General features: G+C 35.6%; 2 protein-coding genes across 3 annotated transcripts in view; both read left to right on the top strand.

Moving 5' to 3' along the window:
- Nucleotides 1-1,179: 1,179 nt before the first annotated feature.
- On the top strand, nucleotides 1,180-5,046 carry LOC111489829 (receptor protein kinase TMK1-like). Its single transcript, XM_023138240.1, has 2 exons — nucleotides 1,180-4,075; nucleotides 4,278-5,046. Exons 1-2 carry the CDS (start codon nucleotides 1,756-1,758, stop codon nucleotides 4,811-4,813), a joined length of 2,856 nt encoding a protein of 951 aa, XP_022994008.1. The 5' UTR covers nucleotides 1,180-1,755; the 3' UTR covers nucleotides 4,814-5,046.
- A 1,775-nt stretch (nucleotides 5,047-6,821) lies between these two features.
- The window catches only part of LOC111489825 (THO complex subunit 2-like), a 34,411-nt gene continuing 26,314 nt past the window's right edge, over nucleotides 6,822-14,918 (top strand). Inside the window, exons 1-6 of one of the 2 annotated variants that reach the window (XM_023138234.1) lie at nucleotides 6,822-7,170; nucleotides 7,365-7,490; nucleotides 8,524-8,565; nucleotides 11,844-11,903; nucleotides 12,102-12,164; nucleotides 12,545-12,625. In XM_023138234.1, the coding sequence (XP_022994002.1) occupies nucleotides 7,036-7,170; nucleotides 7,365-7,490; nucleotides 8,524-8,565; nucleotides 11,844-11,903; nucleotides 12,102-12,164; nucleotides 12,545-12,625 (507 nt within the window). In that variant the 5' untranslated portion in view covers nucleotides 6,822-7,035. Of the gene's footprint in view, nucleotides 7,171-7,364; nucleotides 7,491-8,523; nucleotides 8,566-11,843; nucleotides 11,904-11,963; nucleotides 12,005-12,101; nucleotides 12,165-12,544; nucleotides 12,626-14,918 lie in introns of those variants that run through there. The other variant, XM_023138235.1, reaches the window with a different exon arrangement.

The raw sequence follows: 14,918 nt of genomic DNA, 5'->3' as shown, positions 1-14,918 counted from the left end.
AAAAATTTTTTTTTTTTTTTTTTTTTTTTTTTTTTTAAATTAATACATAAGCACAGTCAGGTTTTTCAGCAACACCACATTTATTTGCAATAATATTTTCCAGTTGAAATTTTAATTTCAGAAAAAAAAAAAAACACATTCCACTTATATATTTATTATAGCGTACAAGTCAATAACTATATATATATATATATATATATATAGTTTTAGTGGTCTTTTTGGGTGATATTTTTTTCTGATAATTTTTTATAAGATATCATTGAGTTTGAAGATTGAAGATGAAATTGAGTTAATTAAAAACTAGAAGATAAATAAGGCTATCGAGAAAAAGAATAATATTACCAAATAAATTTTTTATTTATGTATTTATTTATTTATTGAGAAGATTGTCTTGTTATTAATTTTTTAATTGAAACTGTCAACAAAAATATGCAATATCAGAATATTTATTTCAATAATGATCTTCTTCGGAGCGATAAAAAAAAAAAAAAATACTGAATTTGTAAAGTTTTTGACAGCTGTTACATGGGTTAGGTCATGATTAATTAAAATAGTGATTTAAAATATGATGTAAACTAGAAGACACCGCACATGATTTTATAAATATAAAGTTTTGACCCACTCATTGGATTCATTTTTTCTTTTTGTTTATTTTTCGTCTTGATTGCATATGATCATACGCATTTTAATATATAAATTATATATATATATATATAAACAGATTTATTTTAAGGAAAATAAATAATATAAGAGATGCCTCAACTATTGAAAAATGTTGGTACTTTTAATATTCATATTTTCGAAATTATTTGGTGAGGTGAAGACTGAATTTCTAACTCCTCAATTAAAAATATTTTTAGTTTACAAATAATTTTTATTATTCGAAAATTTTCTTCACAAAAAAAAAGAAAAGAAAAGAGTTAAAAATATTAGCTTAAAAAGAAGAATTCAAACATACAAATCCACAATTGGAGGTGGTGCGTGGATGAAATCTGACCATCCAATAATTAAAAAAATAATAATTAGAAGGTAGGATGTAATCTGAAAATATTTATTTTTTAATAAGAAATTGTGGGAACAGAAAGGAATTTGTTTATTAAAAAAAAAGAAAAAAAAAGAAGGGGAAATTGTTTTTAAGTTGCAGCTGTGAAGTGGTTGAAGATGGATGAGTGGAAGAAGCGCAGAGTTGAGTTTCTTGGTTCTTGGCCTATAATTACTCCTTCCGCACCATTTTTTCTCCTTTACTGTTCAAATTTTCTGAGCTGGACCACACGCGTCATTTCCCTTTTCCTCCATTTTCTCACTTCCCAAACACCTCTCTCTCTTCTCTTCTTTATTCATTTCTTTAACGCCTTTCCTTTTCTCTTTCATTCCTTTTCTTCTCTCTCTCTTCATTCCTTTTGGGTTTTGATATTGTTTTCTTCCCAAACCACCTTCATCTCCGCCGCATTCTCCTCCAACCTCCCCTCTGCTTTCTCGCTCTCTTTCTCTCTCTCTCTCTCTGTGTCTGAGAAGAAAAAAAGGGAACAAATATTGGGGAGAGCCTTAGTGTTCGTAAAGAATGGAGAAAAGGGTTTTAATCCAATCCACACTTTACGCATTGTTTTATCCATTCTGACTTTTAAAACCCTACAATTCTGGGTTCCTGTTCTTTCTTTCTTTCTTTCTTTCTTTTTGGTTTACGACGGACTCAGAACTTTTGTTTTTACCTCTTTACCTCTTTTTCTTTGTTGGTTTTCTGAGAAAGATTGAACAATGAGGGAACCCCATTTGGGGTTTGGGGTTTTCCTTTTGGTTTTTGTCTTGTTTCTGCTGTTTTTGGATTTCTCTGTTTACGCTCAGCCGGCTGGTGCTGGTGGTGATGATGAGACAGTGATGAATCTTTTGAAGAATAGTATTGGAGCCCCGGATTCCCTTGGATGGACTGGTTCGAATTACTGTGAATGGAAGCACGTTAAATGCGATTCTCAGAACCGAGTGGTTAAAATTCAAATTGGGAACCAAAATCTCAAGGGATCACTTCCCTCGGATCTCTTTAGCCTCTCGGCGTTAGTGCAATTAGAGGTACAGAGCAATCAGCTGACTGGGCCGTTTCCTAATCTCGCTGATTCACTCCAGATACTTCTAGCGCATGATAATCTGTTTACATCCATGCCGGCTGATTTCTTCGCCAAGAAGTCGGCTCTGCAAACGATAGATGTCGACAACAATCCCTTCATGGCGTGGAAAATTCCTGATAGCATTCGAGATGCTTCTGGTCTTCAGGAATTATCGGCCAATCGCGCTAATGTAACTGGTAACACCCTTCAAATTTTCGATGGCACGACGTTTCCGACTCTTAGGAACTTGCATTTGGCGGGTAATTTTCTAGAAGGTGGATTACCAGTAAGCTTTGCGGGTTCTTCGATTCGGTCGCTTTGGTTGAATGGACAACAGAGTAACTCTAAGTTAAACGGTTCAATCGCCATATTGCAAAACATGACTAATCTGCAGGAGGTTTGGTTGCATATGAACCACTTTTCAGGTCCTTTGCCCGATTTCTCTAACCTTCGGGGGTTAGAGACCTTGAATTTGAGGGATAATCAGCTTACGGGTATTGTTCCTTCGTCCTTGATAAACATGAAATCCCTCGTGGTTGTGAATTTGACGAATAATATGCTTCAAGGACCCACCCCTGCGTTTAATCCTAATGTAAAGCTGGATATGAGACCAGGATCCAACAATTTTTGCACGGATTCTCCGGGTGAGCCTTGTGATCCCCGAGTGAGTGCTCTGTTATCGGTTGCACAATCAATGGGGTTTCCAACAGTCTTTGCCCAAAGCTGGGTAGGGAACAGTCCTTGTGAGGATTTCAAAGGTGTTGCATGTACTGGCAACCCCGAAAATATAACCATAATCAACTTTAAGAATATGGGTCTTGCGGGCTCTATTTCTCCTAGCTTTTCATTGCTTACATCTGTACAAAAGTTGATTCTCTCTAACAATTATCTTTCTGGCACAATACCAACCGAACTTGTGACTATGCCCAGTCTTATAGAATTAGATGTCTCCAGTAATAGGCTTCATGGGAAAGTGCCCGCGTTCGGGAAAAATGTGATTGTGAACACACAGGGGAACCCGGATATTGGGAAAGATAGGCCCAGTTCTCCCGCACCAGGTTCTCCCGAAGAGGGAGCGCCCTCCGATTATGGAACAGGTGACTTTCCTGATGGGGGTGTTAAGAAAAGTAATACTGGAGTGGTGGTTGGTTCTATAATTGGTGTTATTGTTGGTCTCCTTTTAGTTGGGACTGCGATTTTCTTTTGGTACAAGAGAAAGAAGAGACATGATAGTATTGTACAGAACCCAAATACAGTAGTGGTACATCCTAGTCATTCTGGGGATCAAAATTCAGTGAAGATTACAGTTACGGAGACGAGGACCGATGGGAGTACTCCTGAATCCAGCAGAGTTCCTATTGCTGGACCGAGCGATGTCCGTGTGGTTGAGGCAGGAAACCTGGTTATCTCCATTCAAGTTTTGAGGAATGTAACTAATAATTTTAGCCCTAGTAATATATTGGGGAGAGGGGGTTTTGGAACTGTTTACAAGGGAGAATTACATGATGGTACGAAGATCGCTGTGAAGAGAATGGAGTCTGGAGTCGTAGGCGAGAAGGGTTTGAATGAATTCAAGGCTGAGATTGCAGTTCTTACTAAGGTTCGTCATAGAAATTTGGTTGCGCTTCTCGGGTATTGCTTAGATGGAAATGAGAGGCTTCTGGTTTATGAATACATGCCCCAGGGGACTTTTAGTAGGTTTCTATTTCACTGGAATGACGAAGGGATCAAACCCCTTGAATGGAAAAGAAGGCTGACTGTTGCCTTGGATGTAGCCAGGGGTGTTGAGTATTTGCATAGTTTAGCACATCAAAGCTTTATCCATCGCGATCTTAAACCATCAAACATTCTTCTTGGAGATGATTTGCGGGCTAAAGTAGCAGACTTTGGGTTGGTTCGTCTTGCTCCTGAAGGGAAAGCGTCGGTCGAAACAAGACTCGCAGGAACGTTTGGTTATCTTGCCCCAGAATATGCTGGTATACACTCTTCTCCTCTTTATTTTTGCTATGAAACTCCATGTTGCTAGTTAATATGCATGTTGGGTTGTGAATATAGTTAAGTAGAATACCTTGATGCATTTGCTTCATGGATTAAGTTTCTGAACCTGTTTGTTCGTAACCAACACTTTGTATTGATATATTCTAACATTCTATTCTTCATCGATGATCGATGGAGCAGTAACCGGACGAGTTACAACCAAGGTCGATGTTTATAGCTTTGGGGTGATCCTCATGGAGATGATATCTGGTAGAAAAGCAATTGACGAGAGCCAGCCCGAAGAAAGCTTGCACCTTGTATCGTGGTTCCGCAGAATGTACATTAACAAGGACACTTTCTCAAAGGCCATAGACCCTTCAATGCACATAGACGAGGAGACCCTTGGCAGTATCTGCACGGTTGCGGACTTGGCTGGCCACTGCTGTGCAAGGGAGCCATACCAGCGACCCGACATGAGTCACGCAGTCAATGTTCTTTCATCTCTAGTCGATGTGTGGAAACCAACAGAACCTGACTCGGAAGACACATTGGGAATTGATCTCGAGATGTCGTTACCACAGGCGCTTAAGAGATGGCAGGCATTTGAAGGAAATAGCAATTTGGACATGACATCGTCTTCATCATCGTTGCTTGCGAGTGGAGACAATACACAAAGCAGCATCCCAAACCGACCACCTGGTTTCGCGAATTCGTTTACCTCTCTCGACGCACGGTGAGAGGAATAGGGAAAAAATTTGAGTTTCTGATTGCTCTTAGTAGGTGCTTCATGACGATGTTTGTTTATTCTTTAGCCCCCTCTAATCTTTTTGGTGTTTTGTTATGTTTTGTTTACTTTAATTCTGGCAAGTGTTGAAAAGTTTTGTGTTGTAAGGCTTGTAATGTTTTATATATATATACCCTTCTGTCATCCATCTATAAAAAGGTCTTAGAGAAGGAAGTTTTATCTTGAGCCCTCTTTCCTTTCAGCTCATTAATTTGACAGCATTTCGTTTCAAAGGTGGGAAGAAAACAGGGGTGGAGTGTATCTATGTGGCCGGCCGCTGCCTGTCATTTAGCTGTGCAATTGACTTGAGACTCCATTTCTTGTCTGCATTTGTCCAAGTTTATCTGTTTATGTTGTAAAATGATGTTCTTTTTCTGGAGGGTGGGTTTTCCTTCTCGTGTAAGACTGGAGTGCCTAGCTAGAATTAGCTGTTGCCCACTTCAAATTTCTTTCTTTTAATTGGTGGATGAAGGAAAGAAAAATATTGGAATGTTTTTCAATTAATAACATAGTAAAATCTAATTTAATTGTATAATAACGAACTTGACATACGAGAGGATATTGGTATGGTCAAATTTGAAAAAAAAAAAAATATCGAGTTTAGCTTTAGTTGGCTTGATTGGCTCGTTTTGGATTTTTTGAATTGCCTTGAAGTCTTTTATAACCTAATTATAATTAGGTGTAACTAGTGTTTTGAATGGTTAATAATATTTAATACGATTTATAAGTAATTTTAAGATAACTGTTGGCTTATCAGATTTTCGGAGGAAGTTAGTTTATAGAGCTAAACTTAAGTTTATGTTTATAGGTAATTTAATATTATCTATTGTAAAAAATAATTAAAGTTATTAGTATAATATCGAACAACATATGAGGAGATCATTGTTATGGTCAAATTGAAAAAAAAAATGTTCGGCGGACTTTCTTTATTTGTTTAGCTTCAGTTGGCTTGAATGACTCGTTTTGAATATTTTGATCTTAAAGTCGTTTATGACTTTAATGCCAGTGTAACTATTATTTTAAACTGTTCATATATTTAATACTGTTTTATGACTTATTTTATGATAGTTAAGTTATAAAGTTATATTGGTACAGGAATAAACTCTAAATTTAGTTTTTATGAACTAATGAAATATCATAAGTGGACCTGAAATCTAGTTGAGTTGGACATAGGAAGGATCAGTTAAGCTTAGGAGCATCAAGGTGACCTTGAAACTATAAATAAATTTATGGCTACCCAGTAAGAACTAAGTTAGATACAATTACTTGATACATTAAAATTTACCACGTGACCCTAATTATGTGCTATTATTTATATTATGATATCTGAATGAACTATGTGATGCATTTACTTCTTTTTATGTTTGATTATAATTGTTAGGTTGAAATGACCATGTTATGCCACGTGAGATATTCATATGTGTTGTGTACGATAAACATAAATGAAATACCATGAATATGCATGCATGTCTCATAAGAAATTTACCTTATGATAAGTATGAAATTAATTATGTGCAGAATCTCGTTGAACCATTATTTTAATGTAGGACCTCATGCATGTTGTATGACTTATGAACATGGATTGTTTCTTCAGCATATTAGGTATGAACGCGTACATCATTATATCCTTTACCTTCCTTTTTTGTTCGTTGGTTTTTGGTAGCTTGATCATGCACTAGTCTATAATCAGACCTAAAAGGTAGGTTAACGAGTTTGCTTAGTGGACTCATGCATGCATAAATAGTGGGTAGAAAATTACTATGCATCCCACCTTAAAAAAAAAAAAAAAAAAACAAAATAGAGTCGAATAACAATTATGAAAATTAGTTCTCACTATCCTTTATGGGCTTCTTTAAAGAAGGCCTATGGACTACAACCAATAGCTGGGCCGAAAGCCCAGCCCATCTATTTCTCGCCTGTACGATCAACCGCGTTACCAAGCATCTCTTCTCCAAATTTCCAGCTTCCCCAAACCCCTACGCTACTCTTCCTTCCTGCACAATTCTTCATAAATCTCAAACCCTAATTTCTCTTGTACTGTCGTACTAAACCCCCATGAGAACCCCATTGATTATCGTTCTCTTCCGTTACTCCCTTTTTTGAAGCTGTTCCAGCTTCCAAAACCCAGCTATTTTTTGGGGGGTCTCTTAAGGGATTGCATAGCCTCTTCCGGCAATGGCTCTCCCTCCGGTTGAGCGTATATATGTTGTAGAAAGCAATCTTCGAGAATGGAAGTCCGGAAATTCGAGCTTTAGGGTTCCTCAACCTGTCCCTGTGCTTCGATTCCTTTACGAGCTCTGCTGGACCATGGTTCGTACTCTAATTGACATATATTTATTAATTTCTTCTATCAGTGTATGTTTTCGCTTTCATGTATGTGCCTGGTAGTTCGCGCATGTAGAAGTTGTGGTTTTTAGTAACTATTAAGCGTTGGTTGGGGATATTAGTGGTGCAATGATTTCATTATTGGTATAAATATGTTTATGCGGTTCTACCGGATTCAGGTCCGAGGTGAATTGCCATTCCCGAAGTGTAAAGCAGCATTGGATTCAGTTGAGTTCTCGGATCAAATGTCTGAGGAGGAGTTAGGATCAACTTTTGCTGATGTCATTACCCAATTGGCCCAAGATGTAAGTATTTAATTTTATATTGTATCTTCGTTAACGGCGAGCTTCATTTTCTTTTCCTTTTTTTGTTTGTTGATAAAAACATCTAGCTTCATTTTCGATTATATGCTTAATGGATTTTTGAGGCTTCAATTTTTAATACTTTCATCATTTGATGAAATGTGGATACATGAATTCCTTCCAATTTGAGAATAGCTCATTCGGTTAAAATAATGAACTTTGGTTCGAATCTACATGTAAGGTTAAAATCTCCACCCTGTACAATGTTGAACTCAAAAGGTGGATACTCATATTCTTTTACATATTTGATGACCAACCAACTTCTGTGATATGATCGAAAGATTACAATGGAGGCCATAAAAGGCCAAGCCAAATGTGGGTATTATGCCCACAAAAAAAAAAAAAAGAAAAAAAAGAAAAAAAAAAGAAAAAGAAAAAAAAGGAAAGTGCACAGAAAGAACCCAAGTTCTTGGTTACAAATAGTAATGGAAATGACAAAAAGAATTGAAATTAAGCACCCAAGAGAGATGCTTTAAACTGTATGAATTCCCAAACATCATTTTATATATATCTATTTGGCACGGCAGGTATGCTCCATATCCTTTCTAATGCAACCGTTTGTTTAAGAAGTCGACATCCCAGAGAAGAGAACATAACCTTTCCCTCAGAAGGAAGGATTTTGAATACTTCCTCCATACCTGACCTCTGAACTACAAGTAAACCCAAACTCCTTCCACAAACAATACATAATATTGATGAGAAAGTACATCGTCACAAAACATGGTTCTAAATCTTCGCTCTGCGTCTACCTAAACTTCCTTAGTTTTGCTCCAATTAGTTATTTGTTTTGAAGTTCCCTCATTTTCAATCCATAATATGATGATCAATTGTAATATTTTAGTTGACTCGAAAGGCTCTTATGTGCAGAGTTTTCTTTATGCTTCATTTGAATTGTGTGTTAATCATGTTTCTGATGGAGAAAAGATACTCAAATGTGATAAGATATTTGCTTATTGACCTATTACTTAATTTGCAGATCACATTAGCAGGAGAGTATCGTGCTCGTCTCTTAAAATTGGTGAGTATTTAAAACGTAAGATATTATGATTATTGTTTCATGGTGTAGAGTATATTTTTTTCTGTTTAGGTAAGAAATGAAACCAATGGACGAAAATTTGAAAGATTATAATTACAGAAATCATTATAAGAAGTGCACCAAGTAGGACAGAAGAATTTTGATTTGGTTCCTTAAAGTTTCTAGATTAGATTCCTCCCTTGGAAGTTATCAAGTTTCTTTCATGCCAAAACTTCCAAAGAGAGCTGCTTCAACATAAAACCAAAAGATTCTTCGTTCCTTCAGTCCCAAAGATGATTTGGTTGGGTGGTTTTGTGTTGCTTTTGATTACTATTTGTTCAGAAGGTTAAACTGTGAGTTCGCAGCGAACTTTTGGAACAAAATTTTCAATAGTTTGAAATATCCTTTGGGGTAACCTCACTCTGAAAAAAAATTATTCGATCAAAGTTTAGCTGCTGTAAAACAAGAAATCAAGCCAGGGCCCTAGGCAAAATGGAATGTGGAATGAAGGAAATTGGATAATCTTCATTGATTCCAACAGGGGTTTTGTAACTATCATGATATGGTGGTTTTTGCAGCCCTTCAAATGGATTACTCTTGATAATGTAAGACCAAAATATGAGAGAATTCCATACTAGAGATTAGAGTTCAATATATAGAGATATACATGGAAGCCATTAACTAAGAATAGTAAAATTACAACGAAGGACAGAAGACTAACAAGCTCCTATATTCACATATATGACACTTCCAAAAAATAGTAACATTACAATATTCACATATATACTATAACACTTTTCCTTAAGGTGGTGCATTTATGTTAATTATACCCAACTTGTTACAAAGGTTATCTATTTGAACTCCATTTAAAGCTTCATAAAAATATTTTCCAATTGCTCTTCAATCTTCACATATCTAGTAGACACTAAATCTTGTATTTCCACACAAGCATGATGACAATCAATTTCAATATATTTAATTCGCTCATGAAATACTGGGTTGGATGCCATATTAAGGGTAGCTTGGTTGCACACCACAACTTCATGGGAATTGTAATATTGATATCTAACTTGATCAACAGTTGACATACCCACCCACATTATTTCACATATTGATTATACCATAACTTTTTATTCTAATTCAACACTTGATCACAAGACTACATGTAGTTTCTTACTCTTCTGTGAAACCAAATTGCCTCCAATAAAAATTTTGATCCTATCCAATAGGCTTGGTTGCACACCACAACTTGGTTGGAACTGTAATATTGATATCTGACTTGATCAAGAGTTGATGTACCCATATAATTTCACATATTGATTGTACTATAACTTCGTATTCTGATTCAACACTTGATCACGACATTACATGTCGTTTCTCACTCTGCCATGAAACCAAATTGCCTCCAACTAAAACACAATAGCCAAAAGTTGGTCTTCTGTTTTCTTTTGAGTCTGCCTAATTGACATTTGAAAAGCTCTTAATCTTCATGTGACCATGGTTTGCATATAAGACCCCACGTTCAGGTGCAACCTTCAAATATCTTAGAACTTGTTGTAATGCAGGCCAATGATCCACCATGGGTGAAGCAATAAATTGATTCACAATGTTTACTGAATAAGTTTTGTCTAGTCGTGTCACAACAAGGTAATTCAACTTTCCAACCACTCTTCTGTAACGACCGGATCTTCGATGCCTCGAATCACGAGTCACCACGGGGACTCAAGGGGTAAAACAGTGATAAAATGTTTTAAATTGAAAAGCGGGAGACACAAGTAATTTAAAATTTAAATATACATTCAAAACTGACATACAACGATAGGGACAATTATGAGTACATAGCCTAATGACAAGAATGAAGACGATTCGATCTAAAGGGCACCCCTTGCAACTACACGGCTCCGCACGCTCCCACATGCTCCCGACATCACAGGGGTCTACATTCCATCTGAAAATTAAAAATAGAATAACATGGAATGAGTATAAAAATACTCCATAAGCAACCTACTTGTAGGCTCTTGTCATACTTAACCCTATTCATGGAAACTTAGGCTATGTACTCATAACTGTCCCTATCGTTAGCCAAACTATGGCTTAACATTTGTAACAAACTTTGTAGGCCATTTGTAACTAACCCTCAGCATTCCTCCTTTAAGGAGTACTCAATCCCTCTCAGGTTCATAACTAAGGGTTTTCTATTTTCTCTTGGATCTAGGTTTCACGTATGTCTAGGTTCTTCGTCTGTCTTGCGCAAGACGCACCTCGAGTCGTTGTGGCCCATGGAAAGGCCCTAGGGTAATACTCATAAGTCTGAAGGAGCCCTTTTTCTTTAAAACGATGACAATATTCCATGCATGTCTACCTACTGAGCTTTAATCGATGGGTTCTCTCTAGTTGTGCCAGGCAACATCTACTTGTTCCGAAGATCAATAAATTACCTGTTACTATGCCTTTCCAAGCTGGAACATTAAACTACGGCTCATGTACCCTCCTTGGGTTAGAATAATAAAACTGCATGTTTTAGGAATAGTAACTACCTGTTTTAGTAACCGTAACTACCTGTTACTTTGTCTTTCCAGGTTAGAACAATAAACTACTTATCACTATGTCACTCGGGCTGTATTAGTAAAAAGCCATGGCTCTCTCCCTAGGCACCACCGATAGTACTTCAGTAGTATACCCTCTATGACTCCTGAAACCCTCTATAGGTGACAACTAAACCATGTGGAACAAGTAGACCCTAACTTTTGTTGGTTAGTTCACGAATTGGGGTGCGCTCCATCCATCCCTACAAGGTTCTTGGTCAACCCAAGGAGGCTATGGAACTCATGACTAGTCAAATTGCAATTGAGGATGAAAGACTAATAAACTGTTTTATTCACACATACACTCTAATGACTCTCGCTAAACCGTTTTGTAATTCTATTACTCAACAGCTTTTCATCAATTGCAGTTTTAATTTATAACCTTCTTTTGTAGGGGCTATTTTCCCGGGTTTTGGATGTAATAATTTCCTTTCACATAATGAAAAGTTGCTGTCCACAGTTCTTAAAAAAATTGATGTACTATTTGATAACAGGAATTTGCAAACTTGATATCTCGTTTGTTCACCAAATTCTGTGATGGTCTTTGATGCTATTTCATTGCTTATTCTCTTGATATACTATATTTGGTAAAATGAGTTATAAGAACATGTTTTCCCTTTTTTTTTTATTTTATTTTATTTAAATAATAATTATGATTCATTTTTCCAATTGGATCTTGTATTCTATTCCTTCTAGGCTAAGTGGCTTGTTGAATCAGCATTTGTCCCATTGCGGCTTTTTCAGGAGCGGTGTGAGGTGATACTTATATATAAAATTTATCTTGTTTGTATTTCGTTTTTTCTTTTCATTGTAAATGCTCTACCTAGAGATAGTGCCATTCTTATGCTCCATCAAGTGTAGTTACCTATGCTTCTTTCTATTTGTGAGCCTCAATTATTTGATGCACTATTTCTTGTAGTAATGAAGTTCTGAACTGAAATTGCTTTATTTTAGGAAGAATTTCTATGGGAGGCTGAAATGATAAAGATTAAGGCGCAAGAATTGAAAAATAAAGAGGTAAGTGATGGTTATGATGAGATTCAAGCTTGGTATTGATAATGCCACCTGAACCTAGATATTGATATTGCATGTGATGTTTATTTTCCTTTTCTGTCTGTTTATTTTCTGTATGAGCCTTTGATCGTTTAATTTTGAACTTGTTCACATCTTAGGCTCACATAATATTGGTGTTGTATTAATTATTTCACTTATAATAATAGCAGAAGATGTCGATGGTGTCTTGGATTTATGTTTTTAAAAATAATGACATGCTAAAGCTTCTCTATTTAGCTTCATTAACCTAAGTTGCTGTCACATGCCTGATAAAGCTTCAATTTTAACATGGAGGTCAAAACTTTAAAACTGATGTATATATATGGATACTTCTTTGATTTCAGGTCAGAGTAAATACTCGTCTTCTATATCAGCAAACGAAGTTTAATCTTCTGCGGGAAGAAAGTGAGGGTTATGCCAAGTTGGTATGATAGTGATTAAATACTTGATCCTTTGTTCTTATACTTTTCTTCTTTGTTTGTTGCCTTGATCAATCAATTTCACGATCAAATTCTCTCTCCCCGCACACAAGATGTCAAATAAATAAATAAATTTGTATATATATATATGTTCCTCCTTCCAACTTTGTGTTACTTGGGTTTTCTCCTTGTGATAATGTTGGGGACTAAGGGACAAAGGGACAAGGCGTCCCTTTTCCTAAAGAGAGGGGTGAGACGAAAGTCTTCCCATCTTGATTGATAAAGAAAAGTAGAGTAGTTACAGAAAGCTCGTGGTCAGCAAGTTCAACCAAAGTGACCCGACCTAGCCCACAATATATATAATCAGAAATTTTATAAATGTACTGTTGACCTAATTTTTTTAGTTCAATTGTTATCCTAAAATTATCTTCCAGTTCAAAACCATTTCTATTTTGATCCCAATTTTTTGTTTTTTAATATGAGCCCAAGCGTATGTATTTGACTAGTGATTTGGAAGTTTTGGGTGGTAGGCCTTCTTGAATATCCGATAGAATTGAACAAAACCAATTAAATTTTTACAGCTTGTTTTGGGTTGAATAAATGACTGAACATTGTTTGGAATTTGGATTATAGCTAAGAAGCACAAAAATGGGACATGAGATATGGATATGACAAGATGTGGACAGGACGATGCATCAGTTTCTAAAAAGATAGGATACAAACACAATTTTTATTTTGTTTTATTTATTGATTTATTTAAAGAAGACATTTATTTAGGTTTCTGATTCTTTTTTAAAATAAAATTATCCTTTTAATTCTTATATCTTATTTTGTTTGATTAAAGTCCCTTTTTGTTTACGTCTATTTTTTTTTTTTTTGGCATGGGCTTTCTTTTTGAATGTTTGTGTTCCTTGAATTCTCTCATTTTTTCTCAACGAAAGGTAGGTTATTTCATAAGAAAAGAATATATATGTACATATTGATATATTTGATACTCTCAAAAAAAAAAAAAATGATATGCTTAATATTCATTATTGATAAAACTATGTAAATTGAACACAAAAAATATGAACTTCACCAATAACATACAAATTCTTGTCAATTAGCAATATTTGAAGAGTTTGAAGATATAGAAGGATTTGACTATGGCCAGAAGAAGAAGAAGATGTGATCCTAATAATTCAGGAATGATTAAAATAAAAGGACTAGATCTGTTATAAAATCTCTTATTATAATTATTATTATCATAGATATATTTTTTTATAATTTATTAGGAATGGGCTTAGATAAACTAGGCTTTAATTTTTTCTCTAGCCGTGTTTAGGCTGCATCCAAGTCTTGTCCGGTCATGTCTGAAATTAGAAATAATTGACACATTTCCTATTGTGTTGGATTTGTTCAGAGCTTATCCAGCTGAATGTGTGCTCGATACGTTTCCAAGAGACACCTTCCTCTAAAATATAGTGTTTGGGTGTCCTAAGGTTAGAGGAACCTCCCTAAAACATCACAAAACCCAAGCCGTGAATACACCTAATCTTCTAGAAAATTGTCCAGAAGGTTCCAACACTTAAAATCATCTGAAGGTTGCATGCATAGATTGCCATTTTTTTTGTCTCCCCCCCCCCAGCTTTTTTGTGACTAATCCCACTGGGTAGTAAACTTCTGGAAGACATAAGCCCTGCTGTGATCGACATTCGCCTTGTTCAACTAAACTGATCCAATTATTCAATTCTTTGATCAATGTCTTAGACATAACTCAAAATTTTCTGATCAATGCAACTATTGCTGCAATTTGGTCAGTATGGTTAGAGAGAATTAGTAGTATTTTTTATTGGATGTCCAGGAATGAGCATTGCATTGTGAGAATGGTGTGTTCTATTATTGCTCTCTAACCTTATAATGCTCATTCCTGGACACCCTATTAAACATACTACTATTGCATTTAAGAGAGTTGTAGAGTTGTTTTTGTCACCTCTTTCTTAGATGAAGTAAGATTATGAATTTCTGTCTTCAGATCTTGGTAGAACAAAGAGCGAGATTTTATGATGTGAAGACAAAGATCATGAGATGCATAAAAGAAGGTTTAAAATAAAGGGAGAGATTTGGTAAAACAAAGAGAGATTGGCCCTTATTAGATTCTCAGTCTCTTTGGGCCTCTGTTTCTAGGCTCATTTGTAACTATTTGCTTGGTCTTATTTCTTTTGTCTGGAGCTTTTTTTGTAGTTTGACTCATTTATGTGGGCTTTTTTTTTTTTTTTTTTTTTTTTTTTTTTTTTTTTTTTTTTTTTTTTTTTTTTTT

The sequence above is a fragment of the Cucurbita maxima genome, unplaced genomic scaffold (genome assembly GCF_002738345.1).
Source record: "Cucurbita maxima cultivar Rimu unplaced genomic scaffold, Cmax_1.0 Cma_Scf00014, whole genome shotgun sequence".
In the NCBI taxonomy this organism is placed as follows: domain Eukaryota; kingdom Viridiplantae; phylum Streptophyta; class Magnoliopsida; order Cucurbitales; family Cucurbitaceae; genus Cucurbita; species Cucurbita maxima.
The sequence above is the reverse complement of the archived record's forward strand: the minus strand, read 5'-3'. Positions and strand labels throughout refer to the sequence as shown.

Excerpts from the sequence above, each read along its gene's own strand:
- LOC111489829 (XM_023138240.1), top strand. The coding sequence starts at position 1,756 with ATGAGGGAACCCCATTTGGGGTTTGGGGTTTTCCTTTTGGTTTTTGTC. Across the intron at positions 4,076-4,277 it reads TCTTGCCCCAGAATATGCTG|TAACCGGACGAGTTACAACC; the intron begins GTATACACTCTT and ends TCGATGGAGCAG.